This window comes from Triplophysa dalaica, chromosome 1 (assembly GCF_015846415.1).
Source record: "Triplophysa dalaica isolate WHDGS20190420 chromosome 1, ASM1584641v1, whole genome shotgun sequence".
Lineage (NCBI taxonomy): Eukaryota > Metazoa > Chordata > Actinopteri > Cypriniformes > Nemacheilidae > Triplophysa > Triplophysa dalaica.
In genome coordinates this window covers 4630665-4651398 of record NC_079542.1, presented here as the reverse complement: position 1 = coordinate 4651398, position 20734 = coordinate 4630665, and the positions used below count along the sequence as shown (strand labels likewise).

Here is a 20734-nt window from a genome sequence, read left to right as displayed (position 1 = left end):
AAATGCTGGTTACAGTCCAGGGGCTGGATTCACAAAACATTCTTAAGAAGAAATTTTGCATAACAGCCATATTAAAAAGAATGGAATAAAAACGTTAGGAATATTTATAACATTTATAGCATTTATTTCTCAAAATTGATTAACAAAGCATATATAATTTTGAAAATATTTGAAAACTTAAAATGCGGCCACTTCAAGGAAGAGAATGAGTTTTCTGTGGATGCTGCAGTTCTGACAGTGGCATACAAAGTTAACATCTGGGTTACAGAGGTAACTCTTCCACGCTGATTGTTTCAAGTCATTTGACAGTTATCTTTGACGTTTGCTATAAATATTTATAATAATTAAGTTTAATAAATTGTGCATCATTAAAAAAACCTGTCCTGTAGCTCAGGGGTTAGAGCATGGTGTTAGCAATGCCAAGGTCATGGGTTCGATCCCAGGGATTGCTCCTGCACTGATACAAATGTATAGTACATTGCAATGTAAGTTGTTTTGGATAAAGGCGTCTGCCAAATGCTTAATTGTAATGTCATTTTGTTTCTTAATAGATGTATGCTATGGTCAAGTAGTTTACAGTATAACCTTCTTATTATTTTACTTAAACTTGGCAAAGTGATATGAAAAGGTATTGCGGTTGACAGACCTGGAACTACTTCACACGTGTGTTTACTGACAAACAATGCACACAGAATGCATATCAACGGCCATATTGTATAAACCACAATGATCATTCTTAACCTGGCAATAAGTCTTCATAATTTGCAAAACATGGACTGTGTAGTTACTTACTTTAGTTTTCCATTCAGAAAAGGTTTTCCCCTCTGTGTATTGTTCAATGGCACGAAGCAGCTCCTCCTCAGCATTACGACAATTCTCCGCTTCTTTCTGATTCCCCAGTGTTTTCAAATACTCCACTTTCCTGAGAGGATTTCAGAAACATTATTACAAATAGTTAAGTAGGCATAGCTATGGTAGAAAAAACATAGTTTATGTTCCTAAGACCTTTAAGTGAGATATCAGCTAGATGACGCAGATGCCACAAGTAAACACTAACACATTAGATTGACTGAGGTTTACATGACTTAAGATGGTCCTGCAGATTGGGAGATCGTAGCTCGGGTCTTTACAGAACACGTGAAAACAATTGTCTGTCTGACAAAGCATGCATAACTTATCATCATGTTATAAGTATCAGATTCTTAAGCTTAAAGATCAAATTCAAGAAGCCCAATCACACACACAACAGTGATATCCTTTAGTACCTTTCATCATTCCAGAAGAAGGGGTGTGCAAGTGTCTGCTCCACAGTTGGTCTCTTTCCTGGATCTTCATTGATCATCCACTCCACAAGATCCTTCGCTACATCATCCTCCAGGTGATCCAGTGTGTATTTTCCCTACAGAATGTTGACCTCACAATATGGATCTTCACCAAATGGATGATGGCCTCTAGAGAGAATGTAGTACACTAACATCCCAGCAACCTTAAAAACAGGTCGCAGCATTACCAGTAGATGACAATTTTAATCAGAATGTACTGCTACTTTTCCTAATAAAATTTAATTTCAAAAGAAATGTCCCCCATAAATTCTGTCATCATTTACTCACCCTTATGTCATTCCAAACCTAATGTATTATTGACAACTCACCTGAATGTCAGAACTTCTTTTGTACCCTATGTTGCTCTTCACATATATGGTTTCCTTTGCCTTCCAGAATTTAGTTCCAGCGGGGCTTGTTTGTAAAGTGGTTTCACTCGGTTTCAGTCGACGACTTATGCCAAAATCAGCCAGTTTAGCTTTCCCTCTTATGTCTGCGAAAACCGTAAAATCAGTACGATATTAAAAAAACATTTTACACTAAAACTCAGATGTAGTTCCTACCAATCAGAACGTTCTTGGGTTTGATGTCCCGATGAAGTACATTAGTTTTCGGGCTGTGTAGAACTTGTAGACTGCAGAGCACATTCCTCACAAGTTCTTCTAAAACACAAGTCCTCCGAGAGCTATCGGTTGTTAAGTGATCTTGGATGAATTCTTCAAGTGTGTACTCACAAAGCTGAAGCATAAGGTATCCAAAGTTGTCATCTTCTGCAAAGTCTATATAGCCCACAATAGAAGGATCATAAAGTTCAGGTCGTCGTAAACATTCCACCTCGTTCTTGAGGAGCCGGTAATTGGACCTATTCATTCTTTTCACAGCCACCTCTGTGCCATCATCCCTCAGACCAAGAAACACTTCTGTTCCATCACTTCCTTGAGCGATCTTAAACTCATCACTGACTACAAGAGTAAGGTTTTTTATTTTAGAGGTTTTGTTGGCATCAATTATAGAAAGTTTTTCTAAAAGTTCCTTCCAGCGTTGACTGATTGAATACCAACTTCTTCCTGCCGGAGGATTCTCAACAGGCGGTGTGAAGGGCTGCACACTTGAATTTGTCTCCTCGGTGGATGTCTTTGTGTCTGGAAATAATTGCTTCTCTTCATCTTCCTTCTCTACTACCTGAGAATCCACCGCTTGCTGATTTTTCTTTTTCTTCTTCTTCTTCTTTCTTCTTGTTGATGTGGACACACCGTTTTCCTCACATACACTATCCACTGCACTTAAACTTGCTGGATCTTCAAGTGATGTGTTGAGTTTTTGAAATTTTTCTTTCATGGTTTCATCCAGTTTAATTTCTGCAGCATTAAGTATCCTCTCTGGTATTGAGGACAATCCACACTTTGTGATGTGCAGTTATTGTAAATGAAATGATCACAGACAACAGTTTTGATATACTTTGCCTCACTGAAACCTGGCTTAAGCCAAATGATTATTTTGGTCTAAATGAGTCTACTCCTCCAAGCTACGGTTATATTCATGAGCCACGTCCGGTTGGTCGAGGTGGTGGTGTCGCAACAATCTTTAGAGACTTTCTTACCGTTACTCGGAGAACAATGCATACATTTAAATCATTTGAAATGCTTGCGTTGAACATAACAGTTCCAAACAAAAGTAAAAAATCATTGGTCTCTCTTACATTGGTTACTGTGTATAGACCCCCTGGGCCTTACACTAATTTTCTGATAGAGTTCGCAGACTTCTTATCGGATCTATTGGTTAACGTCGATAAAGTACTGATTGTTGGAGATTTTAATATCCACGTAGACAGTGCTAACGATCCATTAGCTGTGGCGTTTAAAGAACTACTAGACTCTTGTGGTGTAACACAATACATCAATAGACCTACTCATCGCCTTAATCATACCCTAGACTTGATTATATCTCACGGAGCCGATCTAACCAATATCGATATTATACCTCAAAGCGACGATGTTTCCGATCACCATCTTATAATATGTACACTGCGCACTGCAGAAATCAGTTGTATATCTCGTTATCGACAAGGTAGAACAATCACCTCAACTACTAAAGATAGTTTCGTAAAGAACTTGCCAGATCTGACTTCTCTAATAACCTTTCCAACGAATATAAAATTGCTCGATGACATGACCAGCAACATGGGCACTATTTTCTCTAATACATTAGAAGCGGTCGCACCTATGAAGTCAAAAAGGATAAATGAAAAGAACATAGCACCATGGTATGATAACACCACTCGCGCCCTAAAAAGAGAAACGCGTAAACTGGAGCGAAAATGGAAACAAACCCAATTAGAGGTCTTTAAAATTGCATGGAAAGAGAGTGCAAGCTGTTACAAAAAGGCACTAAAAGCAGCAAAAGCCGAGCACTTCCGTAACCTCATAGAAAATAACAAAAACAATCCAAGGTTTTTATTTAGTACAATTGCTAAATTAACAAACAAACAGACTCCACCTGACCTGGGTATTCCGCCGCACCTTGGTAGCAATGAATTCATGAAATTTTTTACAGAGAAAATCGAAATAATACGAGACAACATAGCTAAAACCAAACCTCCAAGTTTGTCGGAAGAATTAGTTTCAACCGTCACCCAAAAAGAAAAGCTGGAGTGTTTTTCTCCTATAAATCAGGAAGATTTAATTAAAATTATTGCAACATCCAAACCGACGACATGCTTATTAGACCCCATTCCGACTACTTTATTAAAAGAGTTACTACCTGCTGTAATTGAGCCCATTTGTAACATAATCAACTCGTCTATTAATCTAGGACATGTCCCAGGACCCTTTAAACTGGCTGTAATTAAGCCTCTTATCAAAAAACCAAATTTAGACCCAAATGAACTTGGAAGCTATAGACCGATTTCAAATCTCCCGTACTTGTCTAAAATACTAGAAAAAGTAGTGTCAACTCAACTGTGTACCTTCCTACAAAATAATGACATGCACGAAAAGTTTCAGTCTGGCTTTAGACCGCATCACAGCACTGAAACTGCGCTCGTTAGAATTACAAATGACCTTCTTATTGCTTCAGATAAAGGAAACATCTCACTCTTAGTCCTGCTTGACCTTAGTGCTGCTTTCGATACTGTAGACCATAAAATACTACTAGATCGTTTACACCATTATATCGGTATTCAGGGACAGGCACTGCAATGGTTCAGATCTTACTTAACAGACCGATATCAATACGTCCATTTAAATGGGAAATCGTCAAATCTTACGCAAGTCAATTATGGATTACCACAGGGATCGGTTTTAGGACCCTTGCTTTTCTCCATATACATGCTGCCCCTCGGCAACATTATTAGAAAACATGGAATTAGCTTCCACTGTTATGCAGATGATACTCAGCTATATATCTCATCAAGACCAGATGATTCCTTTAAGCTATCCAAACTGGCAGAGTGCATCGAGGACATAAAACATTGGATGACTAGTAATTTCCTCCTTTTAAACTCTAGCAAAACAGAAATATTACTTATAGCACCAAAATTAAGTAAACCGAATATCTCCGATTACAGCCTGCAAATTGAAAGCTGCACTGTTACTCCAACAAATACAGTTAAAGACCTAGGCGTTATATTAGACGGCAACCTGTCATTTAAAAATCACATCTCAAATATCACAAAAACAGCCTTCTTCCACCTTAGAAATGTTGCCAAATTACGAAATAGTTTATGTGTTGCAGACGCAGAAAAGCTTATTCATGCATTTGTGACCTCACGGCTTGACTATTGTAATGCTCTACTTAGTGGTTGTCCTGTATCATCGATAAACAAACTACAGTTAGTTCAGAATGCAGCTGCCAGAGTTCTTACTAGGTCAAGAAAATACGATCACATAACCCCAGTTTTATCATCGCTTCACTGGCTACCCATTAAGTATCGCATTGATTTTAAAATTATTTTAATTACTTACAAAGCCCTGAACGGTTTAGCACCTACTTACTTAACCGAGCTTTTATCACGTTACAACCCATCACGCTCGCTGAGATCTCAAAACTTAGGACTTTTGACAATACCTAGAATAACAAAATCCACCAAAGGTGGACGAGCTTTCTCATACGTAGCACCTAAACTCTGGAATAGCCTTCCTGATACTATTCGAGGGTCAGACACACTCTCCCAATTTAAATCTAGATTAAAGACACATCTTTTCAGCCAAGCTTTCACTTAATGCATAGTTAATGAACAGCAGCTACGCTAATTATTCTCTTTATTCTCTTTCCGCCTCTGCCTCGGGATGCCCATCCCGAGGTAGGAAGAAGTTCCACCATGTCCAGACGACCGACAGATGCCCATCCCGAGGTAGGAAGAAGTTCCACCATGTCCAGATGACCGACAGATGCCCATCCCCAATTTGAGATTACACCAGATACAGCTGCAGACTGACTGACCATCCCAGCTCCATCTAAGGCAATTCCACCATCTGCCAAGAGAAATATGACCATCGGACCATCCCAGCTCAGACCACTACATCCCCAACCAAGAGCAAAGACGGACTATTTGTCTTATTAATGCTGAAGTTACAATATTTGGTATTAAATGCTAAACTAAAATCACATGTCACCAGTCTGAGTGCAGCTATGACACGTCAGAGGGGATCTGGCCCTCCCGGTTGAGCCTGGTTTCTCCCGAGGTTTTTTTCTCCATTAATCAATCATTGGAGTTTGGGTTCCTCGCCACAGCAGGGCAGTGTTGGCCTGCTCACCGGGAGACTGCATTCATTCATTTATTTATTTAGAAATTAGATGTTATTTATTAGAATGAACTTACTCGTTGTATAAATACCATGCACTGTGCTGTGTTTTAACTTTTCTGTTTTTCCTGTTTGCCCCTGTAAAGCTGCTTTGAAACAATACACATTGTGAAAAGCGCTATATAAATAAAAACTTGAACTTTGCAACAATGCCTGGAGCTAGATCATTTATCTGAGCAAACACTCTATATGGTCAAAAGATTAATGATTTGACTTGAATTAGCTTTTGTAAGAGGCATTAGAGCGTTGCATACGCTTTCATATACAGAATGACTTATATTTAGTTTTTGCTTATAGGTTTTTTGCATCATGACATCAAGTATTGTTAATATCAATTGATTTATTATTTCTCCATATGCATTTCCAAAGGTGTGCACACTGTTTGTTAGAATTGGCACAAGGTCATTGAATATTTGAGGAGAAATCCTTTCACTGACACGCAAAACAGTATTTAGGCAAGTAAAAGCACTGACCAAATGACTCTTAAGAATTCTTGGAAAGCGCTTGATGACGTCCTCAATGTATTTGTCTGAGCTCTTTGTATCTTTTAACCACTTGATGGCACTCTGCTGATATTGTTCTGCACCTGCACCAATAACACTAAAGTTCTCCTCAAACAGAAGTGTATGAGTAAAAGGATTCTCTTTAAGGAAATGTGCCTTATAGATGCTGAAAACTTCTGTCTGCTGTTTCTTTGGAACATCACAAGAAAAATAGAAAAATATCTGTACTTTCTCAAAATCTTCATTCTGTGAGGAAAGTCGATGAATCATATCATCCATTTTTTATCAAGCCCAGTGTTGTCTCCATAGTTCCTTGAATCTGAAGCTCCAGCCTCCAGGAGTGCTTTGACAATGTCATCACGGTTGTTATCAACAGCATACTGCAATGGAGTGAATATCTGACTATCATGTCCTTCTGTGTTAGCTTTTGCTGCAAGTAGGGCTGCACGATATTGGGAAAATATGCGATATGCGATAACGTTTTTGAATATTGCGATAACGATATTTCTTGCGATATAACATTCCCCCAGAGAAATGCTATTTTGTTTATAATTTATATAAGTAATAATCATACTAAAATAAACAGGTAATAGATATTCCTCTAATCTAAAAATCATGTCTAGTCTACATGCAACTATATTTATATTTATGCATTTAGCAGACGCTTTTATCCAAAGCGACTTACATTGCATTCAGGTTAAAAAAAAATGTCAGTATGTGTGTTCCCTGGGACACTTTACTAACTATACAAACAACTACCGTTTTTTCCGTTTTAATTTTATTATTGCAAATATAAACACTCACCGATGGCCAGATGCAAGCGGTGTCCAAAGCATTGTAGTCTGACCCAATTATTAAGTTCGGTAGCTTTCACCACATTAGCGCCGTTGTCGGTTGTAATGGACACTTGATTTTCCTCTTTTAAGTTCCAGCTGGCTAAAACATCCCGCAGCCCATGGGCTATGTTTTCACTGGTGTGGGATTCGGGGAAATACACAACACCCAGACAGCGTGTTTTTAATTCAAAGTCTTGAGTAAGAAAGTGAACGGTGTAGCTCATGTAGGGCTCAGTGGTACGACTGGACCACAGGTCAGTGGTGCTAGCGTAGAAATCCAATTGGCGCAGCTCGGAGCTCACTGTCTTCACACAGGTGTCGTACATCTGTGGAATTGCGACATGAGAAAAATAATTTCTCGATGGCAGCTGATATCTTCGGTCTAATTTGTTAATTAGACCCACAAAGCCTTCTTTGCTCACAGTGTTAACAGGCATCATGTCTTTAGCTAAAAAGCGTGTGACAGCATCCGTTAATTCCTTGTGGCGTTTCGACGTTTTTCGGCACGACTTACACAGTACCTGCATTTGTGACACGTCTTCTCTCTTGAAGCCAAAATACTGCCATATTTCAGACGTGCATTTCTTTTTAGGCACAAGTTCTTCGCTGATGTCATTTTCCTCGCTTGTATCTAACCTTACTCCTGCCATATTTATTTTCCACTCTATGCTCTGAGCCGCTAGGTTCACCTTTCGACCCTCTAGCCAATAGCATATAGCACCTTAACTACTTGGAGGCGGGTATAAAGATAGTAAAGCGGCAAGCCCGATCTGATTGGTCAAATTTGGACAACCTACGCATGCAACACACAAATGCTTGGCACAATAAATTACACTTATCGCAACTCTCTGCGATACGTATATCGCATATACTATTATCGCGAGAACGATAATTTTTCGATATATCGTGCAGCCCTAGCTGCAAGTAATCTTTTCACGATACTCAGTGAGCTTCCGGGTGTTAAACCAGCATAGTGCAGAGGAGCATGTCTATTTCTTGAGAGTTTGTTAGGATCAGCAGATTCTTCAATAAGATACATACAGATTCTTTCATTCTTGCATATAACTGCTGCTGTCAACAGTGTGACATCATCATTCCAGACTTCAGAAGGGTAAAGGCCATTGATGTCCTTTCTTCTGATTAATTTGCAAAATCTCTCAAACTTGTTGTCTATGATGTATTGTATTAGGGGGTCTGTTTTTCTGGGTACTGGGAATAACCCTGGAAACTGGATAAATGCCATGGTTCTTAAAATATAAATGCCAATCTGTTAAGAGATGTAAAACATTCAGTATTAGACCTTGAAGACAGTAGATCAATAAATAAATAAAGCTTCAATAGGTAGAAAATATAGTTTTTCTTGGAAAGTCAGGTACATGAGTAGACTACACTCCCCAGTAGATTATTTTGTAATAAAAAAGATTAATGTCCTATATAGCATACAACCAACAACACTTACCTGTTGTTTGTCGCATGAAGCATTATGCTCTGTGTTTACAGGAAATGAAACTGTGTTCTTTATCTTGCGGACACGTTATAATATGTGTGCTGTACCTGTTGCTCCACCCTTGTAAGTAGACTATTATTAAACATTCTAAGAGATCATTTCCATGAGATGAAAACGTTAAAAAGTGGAGCCCATGGTTACATCTCTGTAACTAATTTTGTATAGTAGGCTGCCTATTATAATGATTTAATTTTAATAGATACTTACAGTAAAACCAAATTTCAACAGAGTTTTTTTCTTTATTAAGTTAACTTATATTATTATGCATCACTGTAAACTACAACATGTAATAAGATAAATACCTCATATCATGATATTCTTCAGAGCAGTATATAGAAGCGATATATCGCCTGAAATCAATCATCGAGATGAATAATCTGTTTTATGCTGTCAGTCATCTCCGCATGAGGAGAGCAGTAGACTATAGTAAAATAACTTCAATATTAAGTTTCAACATTGTTTAAAATTCAAAGCGTAATCTACATATCAAGCAAAAAATAAAACTCTGAACTACTTACCTTATTGTGTGAAATGTTTTATATCTTTTTTTTTTTGTTCTTCCGTATTCACCATCAGCCTTGTGCTCTCAGTGACAACCTGCCTCCGCTATATAAACTTTTGTCTTGGCAATTTATTTACAAGCATAATTTTTCACCGCACAGAAATCTTATTTGGAACAATAAGGACATTTTAAACAAAAACACTTTTCTTTTGAAACTGGTTTCAGAATAATAATGTTCTGGTGGACCAGTTATTTGACACTGTTTATCTCTTTACATTTGATCATTTTGAAGTACTATTCACCTGGACAACCAGAAGTCTTTTGTGTGAACCCTGCGGGCGTTTGCATGCTATTTTAAAAGCAGAGGAGACTGGACCATAGACAAGTCCCCACCTTTACACACAAACAATCTCTTTTGGGAGAAACATGTTTCTTTCTCATGTTCATATGACAACACATCGATACGAATTATGTTCCAAGACCTTGTTACACGTCCAAATGTAATTACATACTGGAGTCAATTGATGTACAGTTGTGTTCAAAATTATTCAACCCCCACTGAAATTGATTGTTTTGGTCGGTTTGACATTGATTATGATCATTCAGTCATCCTGCTTACAATTAAATCAAAGAGGCACGTGTAGGTCAGACAAATATAACATATTATTTATAATGAAATAACCACAAATGTCTTTTCTGAGGTCACATCATTATCAGTTTTATTCAACCCCCACGTGACATTCAATCTTAATACTTAGTACAACATCCTTTTACAGTTAAAACAGCTTTTAAACGTGAAGCATAGTTGACACAAGTGTCTTGCAGCGATCTACGGGTATCTTCGCCCATTCATCATGGGCAAAAGCCTCCAGTTCAGTCACATTCTTAGGCTTGCGCACTGCAACTGCTTTCTTTAAGTCCCACCAGAGGTTCTCAATCGGATTTAAGTCTGGTGACTGCGATGGCCACTTCAAAATGTTCCAGCCTTTAATCTGCAACCATGCTCTAGTGGACTTGGAGGTATGCTTGGGATCATTGTCCTGTTGAAAGGTCCAACGTCTTCCAAGCCTCAGGTTTGTGACGGACTGCATCACATTGTCATCCAATATCTCCTGGTACTGAAGAGAATTCATGGTAACTTGCACACGCTGAAGCTTCCCAGTACCTGCAGAAGCAAAACAGCCCCAAAGCATGATTGACCACCCGCCATGCTTCACAGTAGGCAAGGTGTTCTTTCCTTCATAGGCCTTGTTCTTCCTCCTCCAAACATAGCATTGATCCATGGGCCCAAACAGTTCTAATTTTGTTTCATCAGTCTACAGAACACTATCCCAAAACTTCTGTGGTTTGTCCACATGACTTTTTGCATACTGCAGTCGACTCTTCTTATTCTTTGGGGACAGCAAGGGGGTGCGCCTGGGAGTTCTGGCATGGAGGCCTTCATTACGCAGGGTGCGCCGTATTGCCTGAGCAGAAACTTCAGTACCCACATCTGACAAATCTTTTCTCAGTTCCTCAGCAGTCACACGGGGACTTTTCTCCACTCTACGCTTCAGGTAGCGCACAACAGTCAAAGTCAGCATCTTCTTTCTGCCACGACCAGGTAGCGTTTCAACAGTGCCTTTTGCCTTGAATTTGCGAATGAAGCTTCCTATGGTGTCTCTTGGTATGTTTAACATCTTTGCAATCTTTGCAATCTTTTTATAGCCATTGCCCTTCCTGTGAAGAGTAATCACCTGTTCTCTTGTCTTCCTGGACCATTCTCTTGACCTCACCATGTTTGTAACCACACCAGTAAATGTCTAGAAGGAGCTGAGTATCACAGTCATTTTAAAGCTGCCTAATTGGTGCTTATTAGGCTTTATTGCTGCTCCCTGATATCCACAGGTGTTTTCAATACCTGATTGAAAACACTTCATTGAACCTCTGTTCTTCAGAGTGGTAGTCTTTAAGGGGTTGAATAATTATGTCAATGAAGAATTCACAAAAGAAACATTTACTACTGTATTACAAAACTAATTGATGTCATTTTAGTTGCATATGGTTCTTTAAGAAGTCCTTGAAGGATTTCATTCTGAATACAATTACAAATGTACACTAAATTCCCTAAAACCATTTACAGCATTGGGGGTTGAATAATTTTGAACACAACTGTAAATGATGTCAATTTAAAGTTTGGCTTTTGCCTAATCCTTATTTTGTTAAAAACAAGGTTAAAGAGGTAAAAAATAAACATTTAAACAGAACAAACCCCGTGGAATGTTTCCTAAAGATCTCTGTTGTAGCCTATTATTGCTGGAAGGAGAATCCTGGCTTTTCATTTGTTTTGTAAATGCCCTCTAGATTTTTTGTGGCAAAATTTACTTGACTTTCATGTAGTAAATATTGATGTAAATGGAATGGAATCATGAATACAGACTATTGTTAAATCAGAAAAACAAACAAATACACAAACAAATTCATTTACTATTTTAATGGTCAAGTTTCCAAAGTGTTCAAGGAAGAAATAAGACCAGAGAGCTTGTCCTATTCTACTGGCATGTAGCTATTTTCATGTAGGCTATTTTGCGTATTCCCCCCTATTTCTTTGTTTTCTTTTTTTATATACTTGACTACACTAATTGTATTGCTCATAATACTGTTATTCAATAAAAAAATCTGCCTCTGGAAATACTCCGTGCAAAATACTGTATGTTAAAAAAAGAAATAGTTCAAACTATGGCGACTTGTAAAACGCTGATGCCTTCTTGATGTATTTATTTAACAATTGATACATGCATATAACTACGGTTGCAGACACAAAGACAACTAACTTTCTTGTGTTTACGGATAGGCTTTGATCATTGTAATATGGCGGATGATTTATGAGAGATCTGTGTTTATATTTTTTATAGCCTGCAGTCTCTGATTTGTTACTCTGTGATAAAGCAAAGCACAAAGTTAAAAATGTGCATTTTAAACATCACTTTTAAAACTATATTTGAAGAAAAAATAGCCTTCATTTAATTTATCATATTGTGGCCATAATGTTCTCAGAATATTTATATCTATTTGCCTAGTAAATATGTTCAATGTAGACAGCTTAATATATAAAGTTTTATTGTACAGAGACATTAAAAAACATGGTATTCAAAAAAATCTGGAAAACGTAAAGACATTTGAGGAATAACTGTGACTATATATCCCCCATTCCCAAATATTTGTAAAATAAGGCATTTTAATCTGACAGCATAATCGTTTTTTTTTTGCATTCGGAGAGCATATTCGATACACACTCTACACTTCTTTCATTTGTCAACATAAATGTAAGTAATACAGTACAATTGATAATGAACACCATTCAGAACAAATATTTGAATGCACATGTATCATTTACAGAAAACATTTGTGTGTCATTTGTCCTCATTATTTACGGCAGCTATCATAAACATTGCATAAAAGTTCAGCATTAACCTTTTGTAAGTAGAAAGATACAAAAATTCCCCAATTGTTTTAATAAACGTAAAAAGGCACAACTTTTTAGGAGTGACCATATTAGCGATCGACCAATATTTTTTTTTTAAAACAGATACCGATTATTTGCATGTTTATGTGTCCGATACCCGATATGTAGAACAGATATTTATTTACTGTTATACTTTTTGACACACTGATTACAACACAACTGAACAAAGTATTTTATTTAAAACTTCCCTCCTTGCATACAAAGCAAAACATTTGCATCTATACACCAATAAATAGAGAGGTCTGAAAGGGCATTAATATACTAAAGTGTCTTTGTTCAATAATTAATCATTCTAACCAATTAAAAACATAAAAAGAGGGATCTGAAACACAAACCCTGCACCAAACTCATAGGGACCGAGGACTCGCACACACACGGAGCTCATTGAGAAAGAGAGCGCATGGGAACGCGGGAGAGCGGACGTTCCAGGGGGCTGTATTTATTTATTTAAATGTTTATTAGTGAAATAATGGTTATATAGTCGATGAAAGTATAACTTAGAGTTTTTAAACAAGTTAATATTGTTTAAAAGTTAGCTACATGGGAGGCTATATGCTAAAACTTCCTGATCATCAATCCGGCGAGTGAACAGTAATATGAACGATGAGCATAAACAACAAAGGAATTAAATTCAGCTCTTTTAACGGCCACAAGATGGCGGAGCTTATCGGTGAATCCGATATTAGAAAACACATACCAGATGATGGGAAATTGATTACATATCGGGGAAATTATCGGGAGAAACGATGTATCGGTCGATCTCTACTTTATATTATCATTAAACATATAAAGAATAAACATTCATGCTAAATTCAGGAAGAAAAATCAAATATTGGAAACCGAGTTCAAAAACTTCTTGAGACTCGGTCTGGAGTGCCATCCTCTCTCCTTGGCAAACCTGTACAAACTCCCAAAAAAATCAGGGAACAAAGCCATCAGGTTGATGTTTGCTGCTTCATCTGGGCTACAGAGAGAACACACAGACCAACAAAACATGAAGTGACACACAACATCACAAAATGATTGTGTAAATAACTTAATACTGTGCATGACTTACTAATGCTCGTGCAGGTTGCGTATAAAACGCAGCAGGCCCAGTATATTCTCAGGATAAGGTTTCTTCTTACCATCCAGTTTCTGGACAAGCTCAGGAGAGAACTAAAGAAAATTATATTTTACTGATGTCTAGCAAAGGCTGTTTTCTTAATGAAGATTATTAGGAATAATGACCAGGTGTAACCAGACTTCTTAAGCAATCACTCTTCACACATGACATAGACTGTGTAGTTACTTACTTTATTCCTCCATTCAGAAAAGCTTTTTCCTATCGTGAATTCTTCAATGGCATGAAGCAATTCCTCCTCAGCATTAAGATACTTCTCTGCCTCTTTCTGAATCCCCAGTTTTTTTACATACTCCACTTTTCTGGTGAGGATTTCAGAAACATTACCACAAACACCATACTTACTAAAACTATGATTACTAAAGTAAGAAAATTATACATTTGTGTTCATTGTGTTTTAATACAGATACTAAAGTTAAACCAGTGAACAAAAACCATTGTAGTTATCTATGGGCTATTACTCAAATATTTGCCGGAAAATCCATGGATCTAAAGTTAAAGGGGTCATATGGCGCGAATACATATTTTTCTGTGTCTTTGGTGTGTTATAAGTTACTGTAGTAGAGTAGGTGGGGCGAGACCGTGGTTCGAGCCCGGTGTGCGCACAGCTGGAACTAATTCACAATTACTCACCAGTCTCGAACCACGGTCTCGCCCCGCCTACTCTACTACAGGTTCCCTATTTATTTCTTAGACACGTAAAATTGCAAAAATTCAAGTGTCGAAACAAAAGATACATTCTATCTAAAAGCAAGTGCTCACCCAGACCTGCCTGAAACGCCTCGTGTAACCACACCCCGGCGAATGTATGTCACTTTGTAACATGACTTGACTAAGACCGCCCAATTCTAAACGCATGTAAAGTGGGCGTACTTGTAGATCCCAATATATCGTCATCGGCTAAGCCATGTCGCAGATATCTTGTGTGTCTCGTTGCGAAAATAAGTCTTTTTTTTATAAAACCTTACCAATCCTTTACATCCTGCTCAAGTCACGCTGGCAAAGTTGATGTTTCGGTTTCGATGTTGTCAGTACAATTGCATTGGAACCTGACGTTTTCCGAATATGGTAAGTGGGGTTACATTTCTGTGACACGCTTCCAGTAATCGACCAATCACTACACACCGGTTAACTGGCCAATCATAGCACACTACGCTTTTCAGAGTGATGAGCTTTGTAAAATTCAGAGCGTTTCAATGAGGCGGGGCAAAGAGTAGATACAAACATGCACGGTATGTGGAAAATACAGCGTTCTTGAACCTTAAATAGTGTAGACACATTACAATACATCAAAAACAAACAATAATATTTGTTTTAACCTTGTCATTTGACCCCTTTAAGACAGCCACACTGGCTGACTTCGGCAAATGTTGTTACACTTCAAGTATGTTCTGAGATTTGGAGGAATGATGTATATTGTACTATACTTTTCATCATTCCAGAAGAAGGGGTGTGCAAGTGTCTGCTCCACAGTTGGTCTCTCTTCTGGATCTTCATTGATCATCCACTCCACAAGATCCTTCGCTACATCATCTTCCAGATGTTCTAGTGTGTATTTTCCTTGCAGAATGTTGACCTCACAAAATGGACCTTTACCAAAAGGATGATGCCCTCTTGAGAGAATGTAGTACACTAACATCCCAGCAACCTTAATAGAGGTTACAGCGTTACCATTAGATGACATTTAGAAATTTCAACATTAAATCAAGCGTAGCTTTAGTTCTGGCAAGTCTCGTTAGTTCATCTTGAATCAGCTGATCACATCAGGAGCAGCTAATCAATGTTAACCAATAGTCATAACACAATCTAGACTGCGTCTTATTTAAGTTGCTTTTCTTTGCTCCTTATCAGCTGCTAATCGTGTTTGCACTTAACCTCCATCCCCATCTCCTCCTTATCTGCCTGAATCTTCAGATATTTTAATTTAATCCAGTAACTCATCAGGAACTGTTCTGGTTCTCCAGGTGGGGGGAAATCTATTGCTGCGCTCCTGCTATGTCCTTCATAGGCTGCATAGACGGGCAGAAACTAAATATATGCTATCGTTAAATAATTGATGACAGTGTTCCTGACAGAAATTTCCTTAAATGAGACAATGTCAATTCTCAATGTCAAAGAGACACCTGTCAATTCTTTCATCATTTACACACTCATTTGTCTCATTTACTTACTCATATAAATATAAACCTGTATAGCTTTCATTCTTCTGCACAAACACAAACAAATATATTTTAAAGAACTTCATTAAGGTTAATGAATGATAAAAGATTTTTGGGTGAACTGTCCCTTTAAGTGCATTTTTGACTGACCTGAATGTCAGAACTTCTTTTGTAGCCACTGTTGCTTTCTTCATCTATTGCTTCTTTTGCCTTCCAGAATTTAGTTCCAGCGGTGCTTGTTCGTAAAGTGGTTTCACTCGGTTTCAGTCTGCGACTTATGCCAAAATCTGCCAGTTTAGCTTTCCCTCTTATGTCTGTGAAAACAGTAAAATGGTCACAATTATAAAATATATATTTAATATTTATATTTACATACTGCAGTAAGCTCATACCGATCAGAACGTTCTGGGGTTTGATGTCCCGATGAAGTACTTTAGTTTGTTGGCCGTGTAGAACTTGTAGACTGCAGAGCACTTCCCTCACAAGTTCTTTTAAAACACAAGTCCTCTGAGAGCTATCGGCTGGTAAGTGATCTTGGATGAATTCTTCAAGTGTGTACTCACAAAGCTGAAGAATAAGGTATCCAAAGTGGTCATCTTCTGCAAAGTCAATATAGCGCACAATAGAGGGACTGTCAAGTTCTGGAAGTCGTAAAAATGTCTCCTCATTCTTGAGATCCTGGTAGTTGGACTTAAGCATTCGTTTCACTGCCACCTCTGTGCCATCATCTCTTAGACCGAGAAAAACTTGTGTTCCATCACTTCCTTTAGCGATCTTAAATTCATTTTCGAGTACAAGAGTGTAACTTCGTAATCGAGAGGCTTTGCCGGCATCAATTTTAGAAAGTTTTTCAAATTGTTTGTTCCAGCGACGACTGATCGGATGCCACCGTCGTTCTGCTGGAGGATTCTCAACAGGTAGTGTGAAGGGCTGGACACTTGAATTTGTCTCCTCTGTGGATGTCTTTGTGTCTGGAAATAATTGCTTATCTTCATCTTCCTTCTCCCTTAATTGTGACTCCAGCTCTTGCTGATTTGTCTTCTTCTTTTTCTTCTTCTTCTTCTGTTTTCCTGTTGAATGGGAAACTGCGTTTTCCTCACATTGTCTATCCACTGCACTTAAACTTGATGGATCTTCAAGTGATGTGTTGAGTTTTTGAAGTTTTTCTTTCATGATTTCATCCATCTTTATTTCTGCAGCATTAAGTATCCTCTCTGGTATTGAGGACAATCCACACTTTGCAACAACTTCAGGAGCAAAGTCATTCACCTGAGCAAACACTCCATAGGTTGAAAGACTAATTTGAATTGAATTAGCTTTTGTAAGAGGCAGTAGACTGTTGCATACAGTTTCATATTCAGAATGACTTATATTTAGTTTTTGCTTTTGGTTTTTTTGCATCATGACATCAAGTACTGTTAGTATAAATTGATTGACTCTCTCTCCCTGTGCATTTCCACAAGGCTGGACACTGTTTGTTAGAATTGGCACAAGGTCATTGAATATTTGAGGAGAAATCCTTTCACTGACACGCAAAACAGCATTTAAGCAATTAAATGCAATTGCCAAATAATGCATCTTAGAAATTCTTGGAAAGCGCTTGATGACGTCCTCAATGTATTTGTCTGAGCTCTTTGTATCTTTTAACCACTTGATGGCACTCTGCTGATATTGTTCTGCACCTGGACCAATAACACTAAAGTACTCCTCAAACAGAAGTGTATGAGTAAAAGGATTCTCTTTAAGGAAATGTGCCCTGTAGATGCTGAAAACTTCTGTCTGCTGTTTCTTTGGAACAGCACAAGAGAAAGAGAAAAATATCTGTACTTTCTCAAAATCTTCATTCTGTGAGGAAAGTCGATGAATCATGTTGTCTATTTTTTTGTCAAGCGCTTGATTTCTTCCATAGTTCCTTGAAGCTGTAGCACCGGTCTTCATGAGTGCTTTTACAATGTCATCACGGTTGTAATCCACAGCAAACTGCAATGGACTGTACATCTGTATATCATATCCATCTGCGTCAGCTTTTGCTGCAAGTAATCTATTCACAATATTCAGTGGAACCCCAGGTGTAAAACCAGCATAGTGTAGAGGAGCATGTCCATTTGTCGAGTGTTTGTTAGGATCAGCAGATTCTTTAATAAGATATGAGCAGATTTCTTCATTCTTGCATATAACTGCTGCTGTTAACAGTGTTACATCATCTTTCCAGTCTTCAGAAGGGTAAAGCCCATTGATGTCCTTTCCTCTGATACATTTTTTTAATCTCTGTAACTTGTTGTCTATGATGCATTGTATTAGTGGGTCTGTTTTTCTGGGTACCACTGGAATTGAAACTGGAAATGGAACAGGTAACTGGATCTGAAATTCCATAGTTCTTCAGATATAAATTCCAATCTGTTGAGAAATGTAAAATATTCAGCATTAGACACTGGAGACAAAACATGGTGCGAGAGGTTTCAAAATCTTCCATCACTAGCTGGAAAAAGATGACTATCAAATTGCATCAAACCCATAAAATACAAAAATAAACAATGCTGCAATAGGTAGGAACTTGTTCTTTCTTAAAAAAGCTATTGAAGTTGGTTACTACTCCAGTACTTGACACTCGATCGATTATTTTAGAATAAAACAGAGTTGAAACTTAGAAAGAAGATGTATTACAAAGATATTTATTTAAACGATAAATAAATAGTCATACATCACCTACCTGCTGTGTGTAGCTTTACAAAGTATACTGCTCTGTCTTTTCAGGAAATGAAACTGTAACCTGTTCCGCATTCTTTATCTCGCAGCGCCCTATAGCCTACAACGTTACCTGCTGACCAACCTTTTTAGACACGTATTATTAAACATTCATGGAGATAATTTTCATGAGATGAAAACGTTAAAAAGTAAAAACCAGGGCTATATATATGCACCTACTTTTTATAGTAACTATTGCCGCTATATTTATTCACACAACTTAACAACCTTTGTTTTTAACTTAAGTATTACATTCTGTAGAGGCTATGATGTAATATAATAAAACACCTCATAGCATGATATTCTTAAGAGCAGTATATACTGTAATATCACTTGAAATAAGTCATTAACGAGATGAATAATCAGTTTGCACGTAATAAAATCAGGTCAGTCATCTCCGCATAACTGAGGGGAGCAGTACAGTAAAGTTAAACTTTTACACACTTGAATATTATGTTCCAACGTTGTTTAAAAACCGCTACTAAACTGCAAAACGAGCAGAAAAGAGGAAACAGCTGTTAAATACTTGCCTTTTTGTGTGAAATAATGTTGTAGACAAATGTATTTTATGTAGGCGTTTTTACTCAATGTACCGCGCGCGCAAACCTATCTTTGACTTCAAAAGTACCGCGAGAGCGTTTCGAAACAGCACTCTGCATGCTGCTCTCGCGATACTATGATGACATGCGGTCTGCGCAGCGCCAAATACACTTGCGGAAACGAAACTATTCCTCCTCATCCGTACCCGTCATCAGGGGTTGCAGCTAGAAGGGATACAGCCACGGCCGGAAGCGGTGCAAAATCTTGCCAATAATGTAATGTGATAAATTACATTAACTAACACCTACAGCTACCCCAACTCTAAACATAACCATAAAAAATATTAATCAACTGCTTTCAGCGTGACTAACATAATGCGGTTTTGAAGTGCGCATGCCCAGAGGAGGTAGCCGTACACCTACACCAGTTTCTAAAGAAAAGTGATTTTGTTTATATAAAATAAATAAATAATTAATCGATAAGATCTAGGCTTTGTTCCAAAAGGACATTGTTAAAGGTCCAAATGTTTGGATACATTTATTCACAGAATAAAGAAAGTTAAATGTTTAAAAAGAATAAAGATGGCTATAATTCCTGTAAAGAGACTATTCATTTGTATTGATTCTGTACAAATTTACTTGACATTCTTGTTGAAAATAGAGTATACAGTGGATACATGTATTGTTAGGTCTGTTTCAGAAAGACAAACAATTTCACACTTATTTGATTATTATTATACAACTATGCCTTAAAGCATTTTAGGAAGAAAAAATTGTTAATTTAATCTTACCCTCCAAAAAACAGAAAGCTTGTCATATTCTACAGGCATGTAACTACAGTTGTGTTCAAAATTATTCAACCCCCAATGCTGTAAATGGTTTTAGGGAATTTAGTGTACATTTGTAATTGTATTCAGAATGAAATCCTACAAGGACTTCTTAAAGAACCATATGCAACTAAAATGACATCAATTAGTTTTGTAATACAGTAGTAAATGTTTCTTTTGTGAATTCTTCATTGACATAATTATTCAACCCCTTAAAGACTACCACTCTGAAGAACAGAGGTTCAATGAAGTGTTTTCAATCAGGTATTGAAAACACCTGTGGATATCAGGGAGCAGCAATAAAGCCTAATAAGCACCAATTAGGAAGCTTTAAAATGACTGTGATACTCAGCTCCTTCTAGAC

At 37.6% G+C, this 20734-nt stretch overlaps 2 protein-coding genes across 9 annotated transcripts; both read right to left on the bottom strand.

The window, feature by feature from the left end:
• Positions 1-41: 41 nt before the first annotated feature.
• Positions 42-8205, bottom strand: LOC130417936 (uncharacterized). Of its 5 annotated transcripts, none has more exons than XR_008906245.1 (4): positions 7432-8205; positions 1652-1815; positions 1266-1486; positions 42-922 (listed from the first exon to the last, which is right to left on the bottom strand). XR_008906245.1 is itself a non-coding variant. In XM_056743815.1 (3 exons), exons 1-3 carry the CDS (start codon positions 2658-2660, stop codon positions 1400-1402), a joined length of 1026 nt encoding a protein of 341 aa, XP_056599793.1. In that variant the 5' UTR covers positions 2661-3434; the 3' UTR covers positions 42-1399. The 5 variants fall into 5 exon arrangements, 1 of the variants encoding a protein (XP_056599793.1); XR_008906241.1 differs by lacking the exon at positions 7432-8205 and adding an exon at positions 1886-3434; XR_008906242.1 differs by lacking the exon at positions 7432-8205 and adding an exon at positions 1886-3434 and having other exon boundaries at positions 1266-1451.
• Positions 8206-12554: 4349 nt separating this feature from the next.
• On the bottom strand, positions 12555-19660 carry LOC130429743 (uncharacterized). 4 transcript variants are annotated; one of them, XM_056758494.1, is made up of 7 exons: positions 19535-19660; positions 16652-18656; positions 16410-16573; positions 15528-15748; positions 14273-14402; positions 14035-14135; positions 12555-13941 (listed from the first exon to the last, which is right to left on the bottom strand). In XM_056758494.1, the coding sequence occupies exons 2-7, from the start codon at positions 18630-18632 to the stop codon at positions 13803-13805; spliced, it is 2736 nt and encodes a 911-aa protein (XP_056614472.1). In that variant the 5' UTR covers positions 18633-18656; positions 19535-19660; the 3' UTR covers positions 12555-13802. The 4 variants fall into 4 exon arrangements, with proteins under 4 accessions (XP_056614472.1, XP_056614465.1, XP_056614474.1 ...); XM_056758487.1 differs by having other exon boundaries at positions 18970-19600; XM_056758496.1 differs by lacking the exon at positions 19535-19660 and having other exon boundaries at positions 16652-18959.
• Between the last annotated feature and the right edge of the window lie 1074 nt (positions 19661-20734).

What these genes read in the sequence shown, in the direction of transcription:
- LOC130417936 (XM_056743815.1), bottom strand. Translation starts at nt 2,660, where the DNA reads ATGAAAGAAAAATTTCAAAAACTCAACACATCACTTGAAGATCCAGCA. An exon ending in ACCCAAGAACGTTCTGATTG is followed by an intron (nt 1,816 to 1,885) that starts GTAGGAACTACA and finishes CGGTTTTCGCAG; the next exon opens with ACATAAGAGGGAAAGCTAAA. An exon ending in AAAGAAGTTCTGACATTCAG is followed by an intron (nt 1,487 to 1,651) that starts GTGAGTTGTCAA and finishes CCTGTTTTTAAG; the next exon opens with GTTGCTGGGATGTTAGTGTA.
- LOC130429743 (XM_056758494.1), bottom strand. Translation starts at nt 18,632, where the DNA reads ATGGAATTTCAGATCCAGTTACCTGTTCCATTTCCAGTTTCAATTCCA. An exon ending in AAAGAAGTTCTGACATTCAG is followed by an intron (nt 15,749 to 16,409) that starts GTCAGTCAAAAA and finishes ACCTCTATTAAG; the next exon opens with GTTGCTGGGATGTTAGTGTA. An exon ending in CGCAACCTGCACGAGCATTA is followed by an intron (nt 13,942 to 14,034) that starts GTAAGTCATGCA and finishes TTCTCTCTGTAG; the next exon opens with CCCAGATGAAGCAGCAAACA.